This window comes from Antechinus flavipes, chromosome 2 (assembly GCF_016432865.1).
Source record: "Antechinus flavipes isolate AdamAnt ecotype Samford, QLD, Australia chromosome 2, AdamAnt_v2, whole genome shotgun sequence".
Lineage (NCBI taxonomy): Eukaryota > Metazoa > Chordata > Mammalia > Dasyuromorphia > Dasyuridae > Antechinus > Antechinus flavipes.
Window position 1 is genome coordinate 621303140 of NC_067399.1, and position 19674 is coordinate 621322813.

Sequence of the window (19674 nt, forward strand, 5' to 3'; positions counted from 1 at the left end):
GCTGACTCTTAAGCCATTGGAAACAGGAAGTCTTACAAATCAGAAAAGAGTAAGAGAATAGCTTTTCCCCAGCCAGTATTTAAGGCCAGCTTCGGACAATATAGTGCAATGGATTAAGTTAATCTTTGAGAAACTTTCATTTCCCTTTCTCTATTCAGATCTCTGAGGACTCTTCTCAAGGTCCTTCAGTACTGGTGCAGATCTTCATCCAAGTCTTTGCAATCCTCTTGCTAAACAGTATTTTAATCCTATTCTTCAAATAAAACCTTTAATTTTTTCAGTATAAGATGTTTAAAATGTCAACCCAACTATTTTATATCAATGTGAATGACAATTAATACTCAACTCTCAAAGTGAAACTATTTTTAAAAGGGTACTTCAAACCAAATATAATTCTGAATAGTAGAATTTTCCACAATGTAACAAAATGAAAGGGAAAAATTCATGAATCACTGGGAGATTTTTTTTTCTGGGAGGGGAGGGAGCATGCAAAGGTAATAGTCCTTGCCTAGAAGAGCTTTTAAGAAGATAAAGAAAAATTAGAATCCTTTAAATTCATTTTAAAGAAAAATTCATTTTATATCTAGTAGGCATTTAAATGTTAAATTAAATTAAAGATTTAGATATTAAAGAAAAACTATAATAGGCATTAGAAAACAGAGCTAGAGGGATCTCAGAAACACTTGGTCCAATCCACTTCTTTTAAAGACAGGGAAAAAGAAGTTAAGTGCAAGACTTGTCAAGATCCCACAGTAAGAAAATGACAATCCAGGTTGCCTGAATCCGAAGTCAATTAATTGAGTGTTCCCTTTTACTATCACAATACTACACTGAAGTATTCTGAGACAATTTGTCTTGCGACAACAAGCCTGATTAGGCTTAAGTGAAAGTGACTCTGTTATCTTTTGGGAACTGCTTTACTCACACCAGCATATTAGCCATGTCTACTAAAGACCTGCCAGCCACAGGGTGCAAATATTCTACTATTTTCATTTTGTTACCACTTCAGTACAGCATAAGAATAGCAAAATATTTCTGACTAACTGCAACAGAGAGTTTTAGAGATTTTGGAAAAATAATCTAACTATTCATTCAACATGGAACTATTTCTAATCATAATAAAATATTTAAATTTTTTATTTTTCTTATGCTATTTCATTTTTGCAATTAAATCTTATATTGATTCATGATTAAAGGTTAGGTTAAATTCTTAATTATCAAGGTTAAATTCTTTTATCACAAAATCAGTTTTTACTCAGTTGCTCATGACTCCTGGAGTTATTATAATTTTAGGTTAATATTTAACATATTGAAACATCTCAACATTGTTCTACAAAAATGAAGCAAAGCAGAATTCTAACATAGATTACTTACCAATTTTCTTTTGAACATATCTCTTTCCAGCCTCCCTGAATGCAACTATGGCTCTAAAAAAAGCTCGAAGAACTGCCCAGCGAAAAACAGCCACTGGATCAATTCCTATCATTCCACAAATAAAGGCATTTTTGCTACTTCGTAGAAGAGCTACAATATCTGGACGCATGTGATCTGTATTTTTCTCTCGGAAATCCTGATGAAAGAAAAAGAGCTAATGTAATATTTTGAAACACATTAAAGCCTTTCTGAGAGATCAACTAATCTATCAATCAAGTAAAAGGCATTGATAAAGCACCTCATGTGAGCCAGGCACTCTGTTAGGTTCTGGGGAAATAAGAACAAATTAAAACAATTCCTACATTATCAGGGAAGACAACAGAGGCATACAAAAATTCAAAGTTAATAAACAGAAGTTTGGAAGGGGGGGAACCCCTAGCAATTAGGAAGTTCCAAATATGCTTCAATCTACATTCTAAGACCATTATTTCTCTATCCAGAAATGGAAAGCATGTTGTATCAGGAGTCATTTGGATTTGTAGTTAAGCACTGTGTTGATCAATTCTTGAGTCTTTGAAAGTTAATTGTCCTGACAATATTGTTTTTATATATAAACTTATCTCCTGGTTCTCCTCATTTCACTCTGCATTACTTTACAAAAGGCTTTCCGATTTTTCTGACACCATCTTCTGCATCACTCATTACAGAACAAAAGTACTCCATTATATTTAGTCTATTCCTAGTTCAGCCATTCTTCAATTGAAAGATATACCATTAGTTTCCAATTCTTAAGTTATCAAAAAAAAAAAGTTGCCATAAATATTTTTGTATGTAAAGGTCCTTTATATCTTTCATTTATCTTTCTGAGAAATAATCCTAGTAACAATATCATGGGGTTACTAAGTATGTACAATTTAATAGCTTTTTGGGCATAACTGTAACTTGATTTTCAGAATGCTTCAAAGATCTATCAATAACACATTAAAGAACTTGTTTTCCCACATTTCCTCCAGTATTTTTTCTTTTTCTTGTTTTTTTTTTTTTAATCAACTTTGCCAATCTGATAAAGATATAGAAGAAAGAAGGGTACACAACTTTTTCGATGAGTCTGGTTTAGAAAAAATAAAAATATGGTTGTAAACTTTAAAGGGGGATGGTAAGGTCTCTTGTTGTTCTGTAGTTTGTAATCATGTCCAATTCTTCATGACCCTATGTGGGATTTTCTTGACAAAGATACTAGAATGGCTTGCCTTACCTTCTCCAATTCATTTTACACATGAGGAATCTGGGGCAAACACGGTTAAATGATTTGACTGAGTCACATAGCTAGTAGTGAAAGTTTTTTGTTTGTTTTGGGAAAAAAAAGTAATGTTTTTGTTTAATTTTATTATTTTAAATTTAAAACCAAAAAAAGGAACATTTCCATATCTATATCTATCTATCCCTCTATCTACATATACATACAAACATGAAGGTAGATATATATATACAACAAAAACAAAACAAAAAAAGGTGTTTACATATGATCTTGTGAGTCTCCATTTGATATTGTGTTAAAATAAGTATTATGTTTTGTACATTAGCTTCAAAACTGTCCAGTGTATGATTTGGTCTGAACTTCTGTTATATTCTATTTTTTATTTTAAAAAATATTTTAATGACACTCTTTTTGGAAAAGTAATTCTTCTTTCCCTCCTAACTGTATCTCCCAATTAAAAAACCAAAGACAAAGGAAAAAACACTCATAGTAAGTTTGGCCAAGCAAAATGAATCCATGCAATGGCCAGAGCCAAAAATATGTCTCTTTCTGAAACCTGAGTAATATGCTCTCTGTCACAGTTTTTTTGGAAACATGGCAAAGTTCTTAGGTTATTTTTTTCTTAAGAATGTTGCTATCATTGAATGAATTCTTCTGGCGTTGCTAACTTTACTCTCCATATGACCCAGGGCTCTGCAATCATCTCTTACATTGCTTCATTTGAAATAATCATATTCCATTAAATTCATATATGGCAAATGATTGTCTTTCCCCAGCTGAGAGAGACTTTCCCTTGGGTTGATGTGTTTTTTTTGTTTTTTTGCTTTTCTTTCTTATTTTCTTTTCCTTCTTAATCTCCCCTTAAAGATTAGGAAGTTTATTATGCTTACACCTATTCCTTCCCAAGCATTACTCACCATATTGAACTAAGTTTTCTCACTCTTAATTTTTATGTGTAGCTTGGTATATGTCTACAATAAATTCTGTGTGTGTACATAAGTGTTTGCATGGCCAACCTTCCTTCATCCAGTTTAAAAATGAAGTTCATCAGATGTCTACTGCCCTTACTCCTTTCTCCACATTTGCATATTATTATTTTGACATTTCAGTTATCAGTTACCAGAAATAGCAAGTTCCATTCCCTTACTTCTCCTTTTTCTACTATTGAATTTTTAAAAAAATCTTTCCATAGTTTTTCTCTTAAAACTTTCAGAACAGAAGTCCCAGGTCTTCCATCATTCTATTTCACTCCTTCAATACTCAGTGTGGTTCATTCATAAAAGATATTTCTTCTCCCACTAGAAGCTTACCAATGTAAAACTGCTGAAATAAATTTACCTCTTGCTCTTAGCATTTCTAAGTTCATATTAGTTTCTTGTCCTTTCAAACAGAAATGCTTCTTAAGTTCTCTACTGCACTGAAGTTCTATTTATTTATTTATTATTTAGGATTATTTTCAGATCTTCCATGAAAGTTATTTTTGGTTATAAGCTTATAGTTTTTCTTTTTGGGGGGAGAGGTGGAGTAGAGTATTTCAAAACTTCTTTTTATTAATATTAGAAGATGCGAGATCTTATGTGCCAGATCTTGACTGTAGCTGGTTGATACTTCTTCTTTTGAGATGTCTATTTTTTTTTTTAAACTCTCTAATGTGAAAGCTCTGGATTTTTGCTATAACATTTCTGGAATTTTCTTTTTTTAGGGTTCCTTTCAGGAAGTGATAAGTAAATTCTTTCTATCTCCACTTTGTCCTCTAGTTCTAGCAGACATGTAGAGTTTTCACTTAATGATTTCTTGAAAACTAGTGTCCAGATTTTTTTTAAAAAATGTTTTTCACGGAACCTAATGATTCAAACCATATCACCTTGACCTACTTTTCAAATATATGTTTTTTAATATTAGACATCTTGAACTTAATTTTTTTTCAATCTTCTAATTTGTTTCTTATACTTCTTGTTGTATCATGAAGAAATCAATTTCCATTTGGCCTAATCTAATTTTCATGGAGTCTGTTAGGTAAGCAAAGTATACCATGCTGTATTTGAAGTTATTTAAACTCCTTTTCTATGCTTTACTCCAGAGCTTTTATTCAAACCAGAGCTTTCATTTCAATTTTTTTTTAATCCCATGCTTCATTTCTTTTAGGTTTTCATGTCCTTTTTGAGTAGTGTCTAGATATGTCATAACAGAGATAGTTTGTTTTCTCTCCTCAGTTTACTTATTTCTCCAGGTACTAAATTTGGGCTTTGTCTTAAGTACAGGTTCTGCTCCTCTTAATAAAATAAGATAATAGCCCTGCTCTGTCTCTCCATGGGTGACCTAGGTTCATTACAAGATCTCCTCCCCCTCCCCACAGGGAGACTATAACAGAAGTTCAGACCAAATCATACACTGGTTTGTGCATCAAAGAGGTTTGATGAGCACTTTTTGCAAAGTATTACAGAACCATGAATGATTATCACTATCACTGATCATAATAAAGGCAGCAGGCTGTTCAAAGACCAAACTCTCCTCCAGGTAACAAAAATTGATAAAGTGGGCTTAGGGCTGAGAAATGACTTAAGATCATTAAGAATCAGTTGTAAATGAGGTATTTAGTATTTTCTCTGGTAGGCAGGGCAGCCCTTAAGCCCAGTAACACTTCAGGGACTGAATTCGGTGGCTGGCTACTCCTTAGTAGTGAAATCTATAATTAGGACAAATAAATGTACCTTAAATATCTCAAGTATCAACAACACTGGATGATCAGTCATCACCCAATCCCCAAATAAAGTTGAAATTATGTGTCTCACAATTTTTATTAAACCTGATAAAATGAATTATATATTCAAAGTCTGTTTACTCACTATTAACCATATAATTATCCCCTGATCTCATAGATTTGTATCTATGTATTTCATTCCCACTTGAGTTATCTTGTGTTTTTATATTATAACCACTTTCCCTTAATACAATCTTTCCTCTTTTCAACTGAAGGCTTGTACATATGAGATGTAGCAGACACCCATGACACACAACCCCCCACACCCACATCCTTCCCTTTCTATCTACACTTTTCCACAATGGAAAACTTTTGGGGGAAATTTTTTTCTTTTAATTGTGAAAAATCAACATACAGAGGTCTAGCTCATTTTAAAGGTAAGAACTAGCTTTAAGATGTTTACCAGTCTTAAAGTTGTCAACATTTCATTTTGTTGAAAAGTCAGCTAGCTCTTTCTTAAATGTTAGAGTACATGCTATCATCAATACATCCATGATCTTCTCATTTGGAAATTTAAATTTGAAGTAGGCTGACGTAGCAAAGTCATTAAGTTTAAGGAAAAAAAAAAAGAAAGAAAAATAGTCAAACTAACCAAAAACACTTTTTCTTGTGGGCTGTTTTGTTTTGGATTCTTGGATCCATCATACAATTTATGAAACTGATCTTTGAGAACATGAGACAGATTTCAGGTAAACCTGATAGTAGGACAGATAGAAATGGGAAAATTGTGGAAGAGAAAAGACTACCTGGTAGCTAAGGGGCTTTTATGTTATATTCTCCTCTCCTATTTTTCTGGAGAAAAGAGACCAAATGGGCAATAATAACCATGTCTACATGGATGAAAAGCACCTAAAAATCAAGGAGAATTAATATAGAAGTCTGTTCAGTGATCAATTTGCCCATCATATTGATTCAAGCCATATTCTTTTGAAAAGTGTTTCTAAATTATAACTAAAGAGTGAGTCAAAAATACAAGCAATGAATGCTTACTGACCTTTACACCATACTTCACTTTTCCAGCATAATGCTTTATGATAAAGGCAGGCTCCATCACTGCTGGAAATTCAATATAAGAATTCCCCTCATGCTGGCGCTTAAACTTGTCCAATAACGTCTGGTTTGTAGCTTGCGGAAAACTGAACACAAAAAGAGAAGATTGGAAACAGCTATTAGTCAGGACTTTAAAGTTAATGATGATACTTTACAAATTGCAGTTATGTTTTTTGTTTAGTTTTTCACTTGTTACCAACTCTCCCTGACCCCATTTGGAGTTTTCTTGGCACAGATACTGGAGTGGTTTGTTATTTCCTTCTCCAGCTCATTTTACACATGAAAAAACTGAAATAGATGGGAGGAAGTGACTTGTTCAGGATCACACATATAGTAAGTGTCTGAAACTGGAAAGAAACTCATGAACATGAATCTTCTGCACACCAGGCTTAGAGTTTTATCTCCTGCAGCATGTAGTAGTCCCACAATTTTAAGTAGTGGGTATCTTACAAATCATACACCATTTTATCTGATCTTTTGAAATCGTACAACAGTCCTTGCAAGTATATAGGCAAATGGAATTAGCCTAATTGTCTTAAAAATGGGAAGAAAGTGAAGTTAAAGGAGATTGTGATTTACACAGGATCAAAATGTTATTAAATGAAAATGACAGGATTCAAATCCAGGTCTTATAACTCAAGCGCACTACACTGTGATGCATACACTATGAAAACAGGAGATAAAGACAGAAAAAAGTCCTATCAACTGTGAAATGTAATCTGGAACTCAAGAGGAAACCATTGCTTTGTTGCCATCTATTTTCACTAGTAGTAGTGCTCTAGACTGCTAAACTGGAAAGTTTACAGTCTGATTCCCATGTCAGACACTTGTTAGTTGTATAAATTCCAGATCTCCTTTCCTGCTTGGTTGGCTTTTTTTACATTATCTTTCTTACATTGTTATTCATTCATTTATTTGGTTATTTGTTTTTGGTTTTCCCCCAATTTTTCTCATTTGACTTTCAAAGTTTTTTTTTTTTTTTTTAAGTTCTTTGATGAATTCTTTTTGGGCAAGCAAGCATTTGACATTCTTTTTTGAGGAAGAGAAAGGCATTTTTATTTCAGTATTCTCCTCTGAAGATGAATCTCAGTCTTCTCTATTCCCTTTTTAATTTTCTATGACTGGATTCTTTCTTCTTTCTCTCGTTATTTTGTAATGGATTGTTGGTGTAGTCATCTCTAGACTTGGAAAATGAGGGAGGATGCCTCTGACACCAGGTCCTTCTTCAATTTTCCCTTCTGGCCCAGAAGCCCAAACCAAGAACTCCGCCCTCAAGTACCCATAACCAGTAAAGTCCCTCTGTCATTGCTTCTATATTCACTGGGAGTGTACTGGTTCCTTCTCACTCAGGGTTCACATCTGGGCAGCACAGCTGTACTGGAATTCCTTATCAGCAGAGATTCCCTCAGTCTTCCCCTCTCAGATGCCAAGTCCCCACAGTGCCTGGGAGGTAAAGTTCTTGTGGCCTGGCCAAGGCTACCTCTTAAACCAGCAAGCTCCAGGGCTCCCTGCTAGCTGTTTCAATAGAACTAGCCTGGAGATGTTTGCAACTTCAGAGATCAAACCTCCATTCAACAATCTTTCTTTTGATCTTCTCTGATAGTCCCAGGACCACCACTGTTCTGCTCCAACTCATTTCTTTTTAACCATTCTATTTTTGCCCTGAAGCCCAATTTCGTTTGTGCTGGAAATCTGGAGAGCCTGGAATTTTCTGAACTATTTTATCATGATAATCCTTAACATTCATATACTATAACTTATTCAGTCCATTCTCCAATTCATGGGTAGCCATTCAGTTTCCAGTTCCTTGCCACAACAAAAAGAACTGCCATATAAATATTTTTGCACATGTGGGTCCCTTTCCCTCCTTCATGATCTCATTGAAATATGGGCCCAGTAGAGAGACCCTATCATTTAGTTTGATAGCCCTTTGGGCATAGTTGCCAATTGTTCTCCAGAATGTCTAGATCACTTCACAACTCCACTAACAATGTATTAGTGTCCCATTTTCTTTCTTTCTTTCTTTTTTTAAATGATTATCTCTTTTTTTTTTTAATAAAGCTTTTTAATTTTCAAAAGACATGCATGGATAATTTTTCAACATTACACTTTGTAAAACCTTGTGTTCCAACTTTCCCTCTTTTCTCCACTCCTCCCCTAAATAGCAAGTAATCCAATATATGTTAAACATGGTAAATATATATATTAGATTGAATATATGCATACATATTTATACAATATCTTGCTGCACAAAAAAAAATCAAATCAAAAAGGAAAAAAATGAGAAAAAAATGCAAGCAAACAACAACAAAAAGAGTGAAAATGCTATATTATGATCCACACTCAGTTCCACACTGTGGGAATATAATGTAGATGGCTCTCTAAATCAAAAGATCGTTGGAACTGGTCTGAATTGTCTCATTGTTGAGAAGAAGTGCCATGTCCATCGGAATTGATCATCATATAATCTTGCATCTGAGTACAATTATCTCCTGGTTTTACTCATTTCACTCAGCATCAGTTCATGTAAGTCTCTCCAGGCCTCTCTGAAATCATCCTGTTGGTCATTTCTTAACGGAACAATAATATCCCATAATATTCATATACCATAACTTATTCAGCCATTCTCCAACTGATGGACATCCACTCAGTTTCCAGTTTCTTCCACTACAAAAAGGGCTGCCACAAACATTTTTGCACATATGGGTCCCTTTCCCTCCTTTAAGATTTCTTTGGGTTATAGGCCCAATAGAAACACTGCTGAGTTAAAGGGTATGCACAGTTTGATAACTTTTTGAACATAGTTCTACTGTTCTCCAGAATGGCTGGATCTGTTCACAATTCCTCCAACAATGTATTAGTATCCCATTTTCCCATATCTCCTCCAACATTCATCATTATCTTTTCCTGTTATTTTAGCCAATCTAAAGGTATGTAGTGGTAACTTGGAATTGTCTTAATTTGCATTTCTCTTATCAATAGTGATTTAGAGAATCTTTTCACATGACTAGAAATGGTTTTATAACTTCATCTGAAAATTGTCTCTTCATACCTTTGACCATGCATCAATTGGAGAATGGCTTGAATTCTTATAAATTTGAGTCAGTTCTCTATATGTTTTAGAAATTATAGTTTTTCATAGTTCCTGACTTTGCCTTGGCAGATAGACCTCCAAATATTTTATATATTATTAACAGTTATTTTAATTGGAATTTCTCTTTGTATCTTTTGCTGCTGGACTTTGTTAGTGATGTATAAAAATGCTGATGATTTTCTGTGGATTTATTTTGTATCCTGCAACTTTGCTAAAGCTGTAAATTGTTTCTAGTAGTTTTTAAGTTGATTCTTTAAGTATACTATTATATCATCTGCAAAGAGTGATAACCTGATTTCCTCATTACCTACTCTAATTCTTTAATCTATCTTCTTTTATGGCCAAAGCTAACATTTCTAATATAATATTGAAGAATAATGATGATAGTGGGCAACTTTGTTTCATCCCTGATTTAGTTTATCCTATTACATATTTTGCTTGCTGATGGTTTTAAATAGATATTACTGATCATTTTAAGGAAAACTCTATTTCTATACTCTCTAGTGTTTTTAATAGAAATGGGTGTTGAATTTTGTCAAACGCTTTTTCTGTGTCTATTGAGATAATCACATGATTTTTGTTAGTTTGTTTATTGATATAGTCATTATGCTAATAGTTTTCCTAATACTGAATACCCCTGCATTCCCAGGATAAATCCTACTTGGTCATGATGGATTATCCTGAAGATGACTTTCTGTAATCTCTTTGATATTATTTTATTAAATATTTTTGCATCAATATTCATTAGGGAAATTAGTCTATAATTTTCTTTTTCTATTTTGATTCTACCTGGTTTAAATACCAGCAGCATGTCTGTATCATAAAAAGAGTTTGAAAGGATTCTTTCTTTCCCTATTTTTCCAAATAGTTTGCATAATATTGGAATTATTTGTTCTTTAAATGTTTGGTAGAATTCACATGTAAATTCATCTAGCCTTGGAGATTTTTTCTTAGGGAGCTGATTAACAGCTTGTTCAATTTCTTTGTCAAAATAGGACTAAGTATTTCCTCTTTCTTTGTCAAAATAGGACTAAGTATTTCCTCTTCTATTAATCTGACAATCTATATTTTTGTAAGTATTTATCCATTTTACTTAGACTATCATATTTACTGGTATACAGTTGGGCAAAATACCTCCTAATTATTGTTCTCATTTCCACATGATTGGTGGAGAGTTCACGCTTTTCATTTTTGATAATAACAATTTGATTTTCTTTCCTTTCTCTTTTGATAACCTCATCAGCTTCTCTAGATCTAATTGTCATCTCTATACAAATAATTCCCAGATTTATATCTAATTAATCTCCTTATTCAGCTCTAGACCTTCATGAGCAAGTGACTATGACCCAGTTATGTGGGAACATCTGAAACCGAATATGTCTAAAACTAATTATTTTCTTTATACCTTTCACCTTCCAAATTTTCCCATTTATATTGAAAACATAATTTTTCTATTATTCCAAGTCTTTAGCATTGTCCTTGACTCCTCACTCTCACCCTAGACATCTATCCAATCAATGACCATATCTTGTCATTGCTACTTTCACAACACATACATACATACACATACATATACATACCCCAACTTAGTTTAGTCCCTCATCACTTCTAGTCGATTATTCCAATAGCTTTCTAATTGAACATCATGCCTCAATAGTACCAAAATTGTACCAACAGGTACCAATATAATTTTCTTTAAGAACAGATCTGACCAATTGGCTAAGATGACAGGAAAAAATAATGATGAATGTTGGAGGGGATGCGGGAAAACTGGGACACTAATGCATTGTTGGTGGAGTTGTGAACGAATCCAACCATTCTGGAGAGCAATCTGGAATTATGCCCAAAAAGTTATCAAATTGTACATACCCTTTGATCCAGCAGTGTTTCTATTGGGCTTATACCCCAAAGAAATACTAAAGAAGGGAAAGAGACCTGTATGTGCTAAAATGTTTGTGGCAGCCCTGTTTGTAGTGGCTAGAAACTGGAAATTGAATGGATGGCCATCAATTGGAGAATGGCTGGGTAAATTGTGGTATATGAATGTTATGGAATATTATTGTTCTGTAAGAAATGACCAGCAGGATGAATACAGAGAGGACTGGCGAAACTTACATGAACTGATGCTAAGTGAAATGAGCAGAACCAGGAGATCATTATATACTTCAACAAAGATACTGTATGAGGATGTATTCTGATGGAAGTGGATTTCTTTGACAAAGACTCAATTTCAATTGATAAATGATGAACAGAAGCAGCTACACCCAAAGAAAGAACACTGGGAAACGAATGTGAACTATTTGCATTTTTGTTTTTCTTTCCGAGTTGTTTTTTACCCTCTGGATCCAATTCTCCCTGTGCAACAAGAGAACTGCTCGGTTCTGCAAACATATATTGTATTTAGGATATACTGCAACATATTTAACATATATAGGACTGCTTGCCATCTAGGGGAGGGAGTGGAGGGAGGGAAGGGAAAAATCGGAACAGAAGCCAGTGCAAGGGATAATGTTGTAAAAAAATTACCTGGGCATGGATTCTGTCAATATAAAGTTATTATAAAATAAAACAAAATATTAAAAAAAAAAGAATAGATCTGACCATGTGACTATACTAATTAACTAATTCAAGGGGCTTCCTATTATCTCCAGAATAAAATCTCAATTCATTTGTTTACACCGTCTACACATCCTGCCCCAACTTGCCTTTCTTCTCTCACTTAACATAATTCATCTTCCCAAACTCTGAAAAGCAGGGAAACTGGCTTCCTCTGTTTCTCATTCACAACATTCCATTTCTTTTCTCATTGCTTTTGCACTAGTCAGTTAGTTACCCAAGGTTGAAACATGCTTCTTCCACACTCCTGCCTTGGAGTTACTTGCTTTTTTCCAAGTTTTATTAACATATTTTGTTTTCAAATTTACAATCATTTATAGATTACACCTCTATGAGTAGTCTCTTGTCATAAAATTTTTAAAAATTAAGCAAAACAATACATCCTCTGAATTCCATATCTGAATGCCACTTCTCTATTTTTTAAAATTAAGAGAAATCTATTTTTTTCTTTTAGCTTTCTACTCAACCGAAAAAAGAAAAAATAATTTTTTATAACAAAAATTCAGTCAAGCAAAAAAAAAAAAAATATCCCTCAATAGCTAGATACAAAAATGCCTGTCTCATTCTGTATCCTAAATTCATTACTTTTCAAAGAGGTTGGTCACATTTTTCATTACTGGTCTTTTGGAATTATGGATGATGATTTTATTGATCATAGTACTTATAACTTTTGAAGTTTTTTTCATTTTACAATGTTATTGTATTAAATGTTCTTCTGATTTAACTCATCTCATTCTGAAGCTTTTATGAAACTCTTCAAAATTGTTTTTATAACATTATTGTTATAGTGTAAATTGTTCTTCAGTTCTTCCACTATATTCGGTATGAGTTCATATAAGTGTCTAATTCTTTGATCTTTTTTTGGAGTAAATGTATCTGTGGAATATCTGAGTCAAAGAGCATGTACTCTAGGATTTTTTGTGAAATTTTCCAATTATTTTCCCCTCTATAATGGTTTTCTCCATTCACAAGTCCATCAATAGTATATCAATATACCTTGTTTTCCATCAGAGTCCCCAACACTTATTTGAACTTCTCTAAGTCATAGTTATTTTCAAATAACTATAAAATAACTATGACTTAGAGAAGTTCAAATAAGTGTGAAAATTATTTTCACATGGCTCTAGATAGCCTGGGTATCTTGCCTAAGAATTCCCTGTTGATATCCATATATCATTTATCAAACAGCTATTAAATATCTCTATTTAAATCAGTTCCTTATATAACTTGGAAATGAGACCTTTATGAGAGAAACTAGTTGTAAAGATTTTCAATACTATTTAATTATCTCCCTTTTAGTATTCACTTTATTGGGTTTACTTATGCAAAACCTTTTTTACCTTATATAAACAAAATTTTTCATTTGATCTGTTGTGGTTCTCTCTATTTCTTGTTTGGTCATGAACTTTCTTCTAGTCATAGATCTAGCAGGTAATTTTCCCCATAGTTTAAAATTTTATGACGTGACCTTTATATTTATACCACCTATCCATTTGCAGTTTATTTTAGGATAAGGTGGGAGGTGTTGTCCAAAATTAGTTTCATCTATACTACTGTGCAATTTTGCCAACAGTTGTCAAAAATTTACAAAGCATACAAACACCAGCTATAAGTTAAAAAAAAAAAAAAAAAAAAAAAAAAAAAAAAAAAAAAAAAGAAAGAAAGAAAAAGAAAAGAAAAAACTGAGGAAATAAGTAGTGGTAAATAATAACCAAAACCATCACCTTTTGTAAATGATAGGATGGGGTACCTCCCTGCACACTTCTCTGTGTGGCTCAGGCCTCCCCAGGATTAGCTCAACCCCGAATCTCACCATCTATCACTGGCTCAATTTTGACCCTTAGAACTTTTTCTGCACCTTCAGCCACCTATTTCCTTTGAGGAGAGGATAAAAACAATAACCCCTAAAACCTTTATGGAATTGGCAGAACTTTTCACAATAAGGCTTTATTTTCTGTCAGAGACTCTGTTTGGTTTCATACTCTCAGCCAGGTAGGCCCCAATTGTAACCTCTCTTTTTAGCCTCTTTTTGTGTAATGTCTTATCCAGTTAGGCTGCAAAAACTTTCTTTTTCTTATTTGTATCCCCAGCACTTCCTATAGTACCTGGAACATACCAGGAACTCACTAAATGTTTACTGACTGAACCTTAAAACAAGTCAATTAAAACAAACTGAATTAATGACTTCAGCAAACTTATAGGATATAAAATTAATCCACACAATATATAAACATTTTATAAAAGACCCCCCAAAAAACTTGTCGTACAATGTTAGAGAAATTCCCTTTAAAGTAAATAGAACCTGGGATCCTACCCACCAAGATACACATATATAAAATAAAGCACTGTTTATGAAAATAAAGAAACAAAAAATTAGAAAATAATTCATTATTTATAGGAAGCATTTGCCAGTACAATTAAAAATGAGAAATTTACCTATTTTTATGTCAGACCAAATTACTAAAGGATTAGTTTACAGAACTAGAAACAATTTTTTAAATTCATATGGAGGCTAAGGTCAAGAACCTTTAGGAAAATAATGAAAAATAGGAATGAACTAGAGCTTACCAATGTAAGAGCTCAAAAGTTTTCAAAACATTTTGGTACTAGTTAAAAATAAGAGGAAGAACTCATTGGAACAAATTTATTTAATAATTCAGTTTTCAAGAACCATGAGAATCTTAGCTCTTAGGACAAAGATCCCCTTCCTTTAAAATGCAACATAAGTCCCAACTTAAGCACTCAAGTACTCCAGTAAGTCCTACTTTAATGCTTCATTGTTGTATTGGGTTGATCCTGATTTTTCAAGTCTGCTGTGTCAGTAGAAGGTCAGCTCTTGACAGGATTTATCATGGGAAAAAGATTTCATGTTCTGTCCTGCTAATAGTTTCACAGTCTATTTTCTAAGGACCAGCCACAGAACACACACTCATCACTAATAGAGAAGTTACTTGGTGATAAATTGGTAATGGCAATTTGTAAAACAAATAAAATACCAAATCACTGTTTTTTTAAATCCCTTCTATAAACTTTAACTTGATTGTCATTACTCTAAAAGTGATTCTTTTTTTAAAAAAATAACTTTTTATTTTCAAAATATATGCAAAGATAGTTTTCAGCATTCATCCTTGCCAAGCCTTATGTTCCCAAAATTTTTTCTCTTCCCTACTCACCACTCTCCTAGACTGCAAGTAATCCAATATAGGTTAAACCTATGCAATTCTTCTAAACATATTTCCACATTTATCATGCTGCACAAGAAAAACCAAAAGGAAAAATAATGAGAAAGAAAAAAAAAAGGCAAGCAAATTAAAAAAACAAAAAACAAAAAAGGTGAAAATACTATGTTAAGAGCCACACTTAGAGCTCACAGTCTCTTTCTGGTTTCAGATGGCCTTCTCCATAATAAGACCATTGGAAGTATCTTGAATCACCCTCATTGTTGAAAAGAACCATGACCCTTCTATACAGATAGAGAGCAGACTCTAAATCCTGAGGAGACTAAAAACAGACAGTACCCAGGTGAATCCCCAAAGGAGGAGATCGTCTGTTCCTCAGCACAGATGAATCTCATGGAGGAAATTTAAAAGGCTCTCACAAGAGAGCTAGAAGAAAAATGGGAAAAGGAGAGGGAGGCTTGGCAAAAGAGGCTGGAGAAGTCATCGCACTCCGTTAAAGAGAGACTGGATAAAGAAATAAAATCCTTGAAAAACAGGATTGGTGAACTGGAAACAGAAAATAGCTCTCTAAAAAACAAAATTGGCGAAATGGAAAAAAATTCCATAGAACAAAAGAACTCAATGGGACAATTAGAAAAAGATTTTAAAAGAGTGAGTGAAGAAAATACTTCACTGAAAATCAGAATTGAACAATTGGAATTGAATGACTCGAGGAGACAAGAAGAATCAGTCAAGCAAATCCAAAAAAATCAAACAATGGAAAAGAATGTGAAATACCTTCTGGGGAAGACAACAGACCTGGAAAACAGATCCAGGAGAGACAATCAGAGAATCATCGGACTCCCAGAAAAGCATGATGAAAAAAAGAGCCTGGACACTATTTTCCAGGAAATTATCAAAGAGAACTGCCCAGAAGTCATAGGAACAGAGGATAAAATAGACATTGAAAGAATTCATCGATCACCCACTGAAAGGGATCCTAAAATCAAAACACCAAGGAATATAGTGACCAAATGCCAGAACCCTCAGACGAAGGAAAAAATACTGCAAGCAGCTAGAAAAACCCAATTCAAGTATCAAGGAGCCACAATAAGGATCACCCAAGATCTGGCAGCATCCACATTAAAAGATTGAAGGGCCTGGAATATGATATTCTGAAAGGCTAAGGAACTTGGTATGCAACCAAAAATAACTTACCCAGCTAGAATGAGCATCTTTTTCCAGGGAAGAAGATGGACATTCAACGAAGTAAGCGAATTTCACTTATTTTTGATGAAAAAGCCAGAGCTTAACAAAAAGTTTGATCTACAAATATAGAACTCAAGAGAAATCTAAAAAGGTAAAGATTAATCTTGGGAACTATATTTCGGCTATAAAGATGTATAAAGAATACATGTATACCTTGTTCTAGAAATTGATGTGGAAAGGACATTGTACCAGAAAAAGGGTAAAGTGGGGGTAGTACATCTCATGAAGAGGCAAAGAAAACCTAGTATATCTGAGAGAAAGAATGGAGGGGGATGAATATAGTGGGTATCTTACTGCCTTCAGAATTGGCTTTAAGAGAAAAATTTTAGACATATTCAATCTATGGTGAAACTTCTCCCACCTCATTGAAAAGTGAGAAGGGAAAAGTGAAAAGGGAAGGAATAAGTTAAGCGGAAGGGAATATGGAAACTGGGAGGGAAAGGGGTAAGATAGGGGGAGGAACTCTAAGGCGGGGGGAGGGATACTTAAAAGGGAGGGCTGTGAGAAGCAAGTGATGCTCACAAGCTTAATACTGGCAAGGGGGGTAAAGAGGAAAGAAGGGAGAAAAGCATAAACCAGGGTTAACAAGATGGCAAGTAATACAGAATTGGTCATTCTAACCATAAATGTGAACGGGGTAAACTCCCCCATAAAGAGGATGCAGTTAGCAGAATGGATTAAAAGCCAGAATCCTACAATATGTTGTTTACAGGAAACACACCTGAAGCGGGGAGATACATGCAGGTTAAAGGTAAAAGGTTGGAGCAAAATCTACTATGCTTCAGGTGAAGTCAAAAAAGCAGGGGTAGCCATCCTGATCTCAGATCAAGCTAAAGCAAAAATTGATCTAATTAAAAGAGATAAGGAAGGGCACTATATCTTGCTAAAGGGTAGCATGGATAATGAAGCACTATCTATATTAAACATATATGCACCAAGTGGTGTAGCATCTAAATTCTTAAAAGAGAAATTAAGAGAGCTGCAAGAAGAAATAGACAGTAAAACTTTAATAGTGGGAGATCTTAACCTTGCACTCTCAGAATTAGATAAATCAAACCACAAAATAAATAAGAAAGAAGTCAAAGAGGTAAATAGAATACTAGAAAAGTTAGATATGATAGATCTCTGGAGAAAATGTAATGGAGACAGAAAGGAATACACTTTCTTTTCAGCAGTTCATGGAACCTATACAAAAATTGATCATATATTAGGACATAAAAACTTCAAATTCAAATGCAGTAAGGCAGAAATAGTAAATGCATCCTTTTCAGACCACGATGCAATGAAAATTACATTCAACAAAAAGCCAGGGGGAAGTAGACCAAAAAATAATTGGAAACTAAATAATCTCATACTAAAGAATGATTGGGTGAAACAGCAAATCATAGACATAATTAATAACTTCACCCAAGAAAACGATAATAATGAGACATCCTACCAAAATGTATGGGATGCAGCCAAAGCGGTAATAAGGGGAAATTTCATATCTCTAGAGGCCTATTTGTATAAAATAGAGAAAGAGAAGGTCAATGAATTGGGCTTGCAACTAAAAATGCTAGAAAAGGAATAAATTAAAAAACCCCAGTCAAACACTAAACTTGAAATTCTAAAAATAAAAGGAGAGATCAATAAAATTGAAAGTAAAAAAACTATTGAATTAATTAATAAAACTAAGAGTTGGTTCTATGAAAAAACCAACAAAATAGACAAACCCTTAGTAAATCTGATTTAAAAAAGGAAAGAGGAAAATCAAATTGTTTGTCTTAAAAATGAAAAGGGAGAACTCGCCACTAACGAAGAGGAAATTAGAGCAATAATTAGGAGTTACTTTGCCCAACTTTATGCCAATAAATTCGACAACTTAAATGAAATAGAAAAATACCTCCAAAAATATAGCTTGCCCAAACTAACAGAGGAAGAAGTAAATATCCTAAACAGTCCCATCTCAGAAAAAGAAATAGAACAAACTATCAATCAACTCCCTAAGAAAAAAGCCCCAGGACCAGATGGATTTACATGTGAATTCTACCAAACATTTAAAGAACAATTAACTCCAATGCTAAATAAACTATTTGAAAAAATAGGGATTGAAGGAGTCCTACCAAACTCCTTTTATGACACAGACATGGTACTGATACCTAAACCAGGTAGGCTGAAAACAGAGAAAGAAAATTATAGACCAATCTCCCTAATGAATATTGATGCTAAAATCTTAAATAAAATATTAGCAAAAAGATTACAGAAAATCATCCCCAGGATAATACACTATGACCAAGTAGGATTTATACCAGGAATGCAGGGCTGGTTCAATATTAGGAAAACTATTAGCATAATTGACTATATCAATAACCAACCAAACAAAAACCATATGATCATCTCAATAGATGCAGAAAAAGCATTTGATAAAATCCAACATCCATTCCTAATAAAAACACTTGAGAGCATAGGAATAAATGGACTTTTCCTTAAAATAGTCAGGAGCATATATTTAAAACCATCAGTAAGCATCATATGCAATGGGGAAAAACTGGAACCTTTCCCAGTAAGATCTGGAGTGAAGCAAGGTTGCCCACTATCACCATTATTATTTAATATCATATTAGAAACACTAGCCTCGGCAATAAGAGTCGAGAAAGATATTAAAGGAATTAGAGTAGGCAATGAGGAAATCAAACTATCACTCTTTGCAGATGATATGATGTATACCTAGAGAACCCCAGAGATTCTACTAAAAAGCTATTAGAAATAATTCATAATTTTAGCTGACTACAAAATAAATCCCCATAAATCCTCAGCATTTTTATACATCACCAACAAAACCCAATAGCAAGAGATACAAAGAGAAATTCCATTCAGAATAACTGTTGATACCATAAAATATTTGGGAATCTATCTACCAAAGGAAAGTCAGGAATTATATGAGCAAAATTATAAAAAAAAGTCTCCACACAAATAAAGTCAGACTTAAATAATTGGAAAAATATTAAGTGCTCTTGGATCGGCCGAGCGAATATAATAAAGACGACAATACTCCCTAAACTAATCTATTTATTTAGTGCTATACCAATCAGACTTCCAAGAAAATATTTTAATG

The 19674-nt window shown here is 33.6% G+C and overlaps 1 protein-coding gene across 1 annotated transcript in view; it reads right to left on the reverse strand.

The window, feature by feature from the left end:
- The window catches only part of MYO9A (myosin IXA), a 289464-nt gene that overhangs the window by 86722 nt on the left and 183068 nt on the right, over positions 1-19674 (reverse strand). Inside the window, exons 13-14 of the mRNA XM_051981925.1 lie at positions 6388-6529; positions 1375-1570 (exon numbers count right to left, since the gene is read on the reverse strand). Coding sequence (XP_051837885.1) covers positions 1375-1570; positions 6388-6529 — 338 coding nt within the window. The remainder of the gene's footprint in view (positions 1-1374; positions 1571-6387; positions 6530-19674) is intronic.